This window comes from Chiloscyllium plagiosum, chromosome 3 (assembly GCF_004010195.1).
Source record: "Chiloscyllium plagiosum isolate BGI_BamShark_2017 chromosome 3, ASM401019v2, whole genome shotgun sequence".
NCBI classification, from domain to species: domain Eukaryota; kingdom Metazoa; phylum Chordata; class Chondrichthyes; order Orectolobiformes; family Hemiscylliidae; genus Chiloscyllium; species Chiloscyllium plagiosum.
Genome location: NC_057712.1, coordinates 105,805,651 through 105,810,862, shown reverse-complemented (window position 1 = coordinate 105,810,862; position 5,212 = coordinate 105,805,651). Strand labels below are relative to the sequence as shown.

The window sequence follows — 5,212 nt, the reverse complement described above, 5'->3', positions numbered from 1 at the left end:
GAGACAAAGGGAAGTATTAATACAGATAGAATTGGCTGGCGTTCAGGCTTCATGATGTGGGGGTTTGGGGTGGGTGAAAGTGAGTGAGGGAAGATATTGCATGCAACAGCGAAAGTGTTAGAATGAGAGTCTTCTGCGTGGTGAATACAGTAGCAGAGATAGAGTGAGCACAAAGGTAATAGTGAATAGTCTTCTCACACAAGCATCATTCAAGAGGAGAGCCATAGAGGCAGGATTGGAAGCTAAAGAGGCATGTTTGAAACAATTGGGAAAGAAAACTCCTTTAGCTTTACAGTCAGAAAGCTTCCATGAAACCTGATTAAACTGATACTTAACCAAAAAAAAAGTAAGATGCAGACCGCGAATCCATTTCCATCAGCCTTTTTGCACCACTGGCTCTTCTAGAGCTCCTAATCTATTCTTATTCATGCATCCACTAAAACTGTTGATTGTGATATGTCATGCCTTGGATTTCTCTCGACCCATACAGAACAAGGTATTGAACCATTTCTGTTTGCAAGACAATCCTTTACTATCCATAAGTTTATATTATAATAATAAAAAAAACCTAAACTTAAACCTCACCTTAGGATAATCGATCTGTGTGCAATCCTGCTTTGTTTTGACCACACAAAATAGCCTATATTTGACCAATTTATCAGCCTGTAATTTTGAAAATTGTTTTATGTACTTTACAACTTTTTGCAAAACTCCTATGCATATGCACACTCCTATATTTCTGTCCCATGAAGCACATCCATGTGAAAATATTTTGAAATAACTAGTTTAAAAATGCAGGAAAAGAAAAAGACTATATAAAAACATTTGTACATGCAATTGAATTATTTTAAATAAATACAACATTGGGCATTTTGTCAAATCAGCAGCAATGCTCCTGCAATTATAAATGGCTCCCCCTTGCCCTCACTTGTTGACCGTTAGCAGTCGGTCCCGCGCCATCTCGGAGCCCAGTGCCATCTTGTGCAGGCGTCATGGCGAACAGGAACCCACGCGTGTTCATGGACATCGCCATCAACCGCAGGAATGCGGGGCGCATCGAGATAGAGCTCAGGGCTGATGTGGTCCCAAAAACTGCAGAAAATTTCCGTGCACTGTGCACTCATGAGAAGGGGTATGGTTATAAGAATTCGACATTCCACAGAATCATTCCTAAATTCATGTGCCAGGGTGGTGACTTCACAAACCACAATGACACTGGTGGGAAGTCCATCTATGGACACAAGTTTGCTGATGAGAATTTCCAATTGAAGCACACTGGACCTGGTCTCCTATCTATGGCCAATGCTGGGCCAAATACAAATGGGTCACAGTTCTTTATATGTACTGAGAAAACTACTTGGTTGGATGGGAAGCATGTCGTATTTGGTAAAGTTGTAAAAGGCTATGATGTCGTGCAGATGATGGAGAAATGTGGCAGTGAAGGTGGCAAGCCATCCTCTAATATTACCATTGTTGATTGTGGACAATGTGAATAGAAATGTACAATACAAATAAAACTTGATTACTTGAAATTCAAAAAAAAAAAAAAAAAAATGGCTCCCCCCCGTGGAGGCGATACCTCAGCCCGGCTGAGGAATCCTGGCCGGCCAACTGGCAGGAGCTGGAGGCCAACGTCTCGGCTCGCCTAGGCCGCTGGACAGGACTGCTCCGAGTGCTATCTTACAGGAGTCGAGTGCTGGTCATAAACCAGCTGGTGGCCGCCATGCTGTGGTACCGGCTGGTCATTTTGGTCCCTCCTCCTGGCTTTGTCGCTGACATCCAGAGAACGTTGGTCGATTTCTTCTGGGACAAAAAGATGCACTGGGTCGCCGCGCAGGCTCTGAGTCTCCCTATTGAGGAGGGCGGTCAGTCGCTGGTGTGCGCCCGCACCCAGGACGCGACGTTCCGCCTTCAGACCTTGCGGCGATACCTTTACGTCGAGCCTCCTCCTAGATGGTGCGCCCTGGCGACGTATTTTTTCCGCCAGGTGCGTAACCTCAACTACGACACGCAGCTCCTGTCCGTCGACCGTGACGGTTTGCAGGTCGCCCTCAAAACGCTGCCTGTCTTGTACCAGGACCTGATCACTGTCTGGAACATGGTCGAATCGCATTGCGCCTACCCTCCGGCTGGAGTAGCGGCTGTCGTCAGGGAGCCGTTGCTCAGGAACCCGCACCTCCGTACTCGCGGGTTCGAGTGGCTGTCGGAGGAGAGGGCCGCGGCGGCGAGGGTGACCAGGGTCGGGGACGTGCTGGGTGCCGGGGGCCTGGGCTGGACGCTGCCGCAGGACATAGCAGGCAGGGCGGCGGTAGACGTCCAGTACGTGGCCACCGCCATCCGACGCCACAAAACGGCGGTGCTCGGACCCGACGTAGCACACCAGTTGGAGGACGCTCAGGTGTGCGGTGGGATCCCGTCCACGCTCACCCCAGCCCGGACGGAATTTCACATTGGCCCCAAGGTCCCGTACTTCCCGCGGGAGCCTGTGCCCCACAACCTGAGCCGCCTCCGAAATTTTAACTTTGTTTCGTTTAGGGAGGTGAACAGGAGAGCCCTGTACAGACTGCTGCTGCACACCGTCCACCTCTTCTCCCTCATCCACCGTCCGGACACGCCTTGGCGTGCCCATTTGCCACCGGGCGGTGGGGATCCTCTTTGGGCACCCGGTACAGAGGGAGGGAGGGCAGGTCTGAAGACCTCCTCGTGGGTCTGCTCCTGGGCCTGGCCAAACTGGCCATCAACAGGTCCAGGCAGCGGGCCGTGGAGGGGGTCGTTAGGGCCGACTGCCTGCCCCTCTTCCGCGGTTACGTTAGAGCCCGGGTGTCCACCAACACCATGGAATTGTTCAGGGAGGAGTGGGCGCCGCAGGGAGTGGAGTACATTATTTTCCCCCTCCAACTTTATTTTGATTTAGTCCCTGCCCTCTCCTTCACTGTTTCATCACACAGCATTGCCTTTTGTAAAGGGCACTACTTGTCACTGGCCACTCGGGTATTTTCCTATCTTCCTGGTGGTGGAAATTGAATAAAGATTCATGCACCTTGTGTCTTACACCTGCACACACACACACACACAATGGGTGCTGGGGAAAAAATAAGCAGATTTTTAAAAAAAAATAAATGACTCCCCTTCAAGTAGCCTGACAGTGTCATTGTTTTCTTATCCATTGGATAAATTTATGATTAAAGGTACTGATTGTTAGGAACTGTTAATTAGGCTAAAAAGGAAGAACTCCTGATTAGGTGCACTTTCTTTACCTTTAGAAAGGGAGAGAATAATGTAACATGCTGGTAATCAGTCATTTAAAAAAAATGATATCCTAAGAAACTAAAGCCAAGAACATTTGTATGGCAGTTATTAATGGCGAACATGCTTGGCCCCATAAAATTGAGTTCTATTATGGATTAAGGAAGCAAATAAGAAATAGTATCTGCTTTACTTCAGCATATTATTGTGAAAAAGTATGTGAGTACACAATACCACAAATTATCTCCCGCACCTCATTTATTCATTCTGGTGAATTTGTACTTTTTGTGCAAATGTAAAAATGTTAAAAAAGGTCAATGATTGGAAAAGTGCAATTAATCAGTAAAATGTGGAAAATAAATGAATTATTTCAGTAATTTATTCTAAACTTCCAAATGCAATTTGGTTTCAAAAGATTGAATTAAGGATAGTTTGTCACCTTTTGGGACCAGAGTTTACTCATTAATTTTTTTGATTATGTTCAGTACCATAGAAGATCAGAAATACAAAATATTCTGCCTGTGAAAAAAAACCATATTTTCGGGACCTAATATATCAGTCATACTTCAGGAAATCACTGAGAATAGTATATGAAAAAAGGTGTGTGACTGCTCCTGTAAATTCCCATGTGTTTTTCTCTTAATCACTCACTCTCACTTAGAAGTATTATTTATGAGGGAAGAGTTGCAGCGATCAAACAGGTGCACTCGAGAAAAAGAAAATGCAAGTTTATCTTTATTTAATGCAGTTTTAGGTCAGCTGCTTCAGAATGTCAAGGATAGAGATTAAAAAAAAAGGTGTTGAAAAATTCTTTCCAATTAGTTTCCTTTCTAGTCGACCTTTTTTCACTCCTGATAGGTGTTTCTGCACAATTTGCTGACATTCAGGGATAATGTCAGAAAAGCTACTTGCACAAGTCTGTTTACTCCACAGCAAAATCTAGTATGACATTTACTGCAAAAAAAAAGTAAGCATAAAGCTTTCACTTTATTTAATCCATTACACGGTGCCTTGTTTCTAAGCCACACTAAAATTAACTATTCGGGAAATCGTTTAGACTCTCTCAAGTAATCCTTAAAATGACAACGCTCTTCAATCAATAATAAAAAAAGAATTGCTTCTGGGAAAATTACTGCAGAGTCGTATGTTCAATGCAGATTTACTTAATTGCCTCAGGGCTGCAAGATGAAAGCTCTGGCTTGCAAGTTAGAAATTAAAGGCAAGTTTAGTCTATGAAACATTGGTGAGTGAGGTGTAGGTCCAGCTTGAAGTCAATGAGGACCTAGATATTAACAATTGCTTTCTGTTCACCAAGGCTGACCATCAGATAAGCTTAAACATTCAAAACATCATGCATTAACCTCCATTATTGACCTGATATAAGGCATTCTGATGAGACGGTTTGTACTGGTACCATGTCACTACAAGCCTTACCTCTTCCATGAGGCAGATGATGCTCTAGACCAGACCTATATCTATGCTTTGAATATGTACATGAAGCGAATGACTACAGTGTAAGATGGAACCCTTGACTTCGATTCCCAGAGTCTACAATTTCTTTAACTGTATTGGATAACAAAAAAAAATGCTACAAAAATAAGAAGTGCCTTTATCATACAATATGAACATTGACTCACTGTTTTAGTTCTATGCTTTTAGACGTCATTTACCTCTCCCGCCTTCAACACACCCCATCCACCTGGACACCCCATGCTGGCCTCTTACCCACCCTCGATCTCTTCATAGCCAACTGCCGCCACGACATTAACCACCTCAACCTCTCCACCCTCTCACCCTCGGAACATGCAGCCCTCAACTCCCTCCATTCCAACCCCAACCTCACTATCAAACCAGCAGACAAGGGAGGCGTAGTTTGGCGCATCGACCTTTACACCGCTGAGGCTAAACGCCAGCTCACAGACACCTCCTCCTACTACCTCCTTGACCATGACCCCACCTCCCACCA

General features: G+C 45.0%; 1 protein-coding gene across 1 annotated transcript; it reads left to right on the top strand.

Moving 5' to 3' along the window:
• The first annotated feature begins 943 nt into the window (after positions 1-943).
• On the top strand, positions 944-1,535 carry LOC122548408 (peptidyl-prolyl cis-trans isomerase-like). Its single transcript, XM_043687020.1, has one exon. The coding sequence runs from the start codon at positions 993-995 to the stop codon at positions 1,494-1,496; it is 504 nt and encodes a 167-aa protein (XP_043542955.1). The 5' UTR covers positions 944-992; the 3' UTR covers positions 1,497-1,535.
• Positions 1,536-5,212: the final 3,677 nt, after the last annotated feature.

Excerpts from the sequence above, each read along its gene's own strand:
- LOC122548408 (XM_043687020.1), top strand. The coding sequence starts at position 993 with ATGGCGAACAGGAACCCACGCGTGTTCATGGACATCGCCATCAACCGC.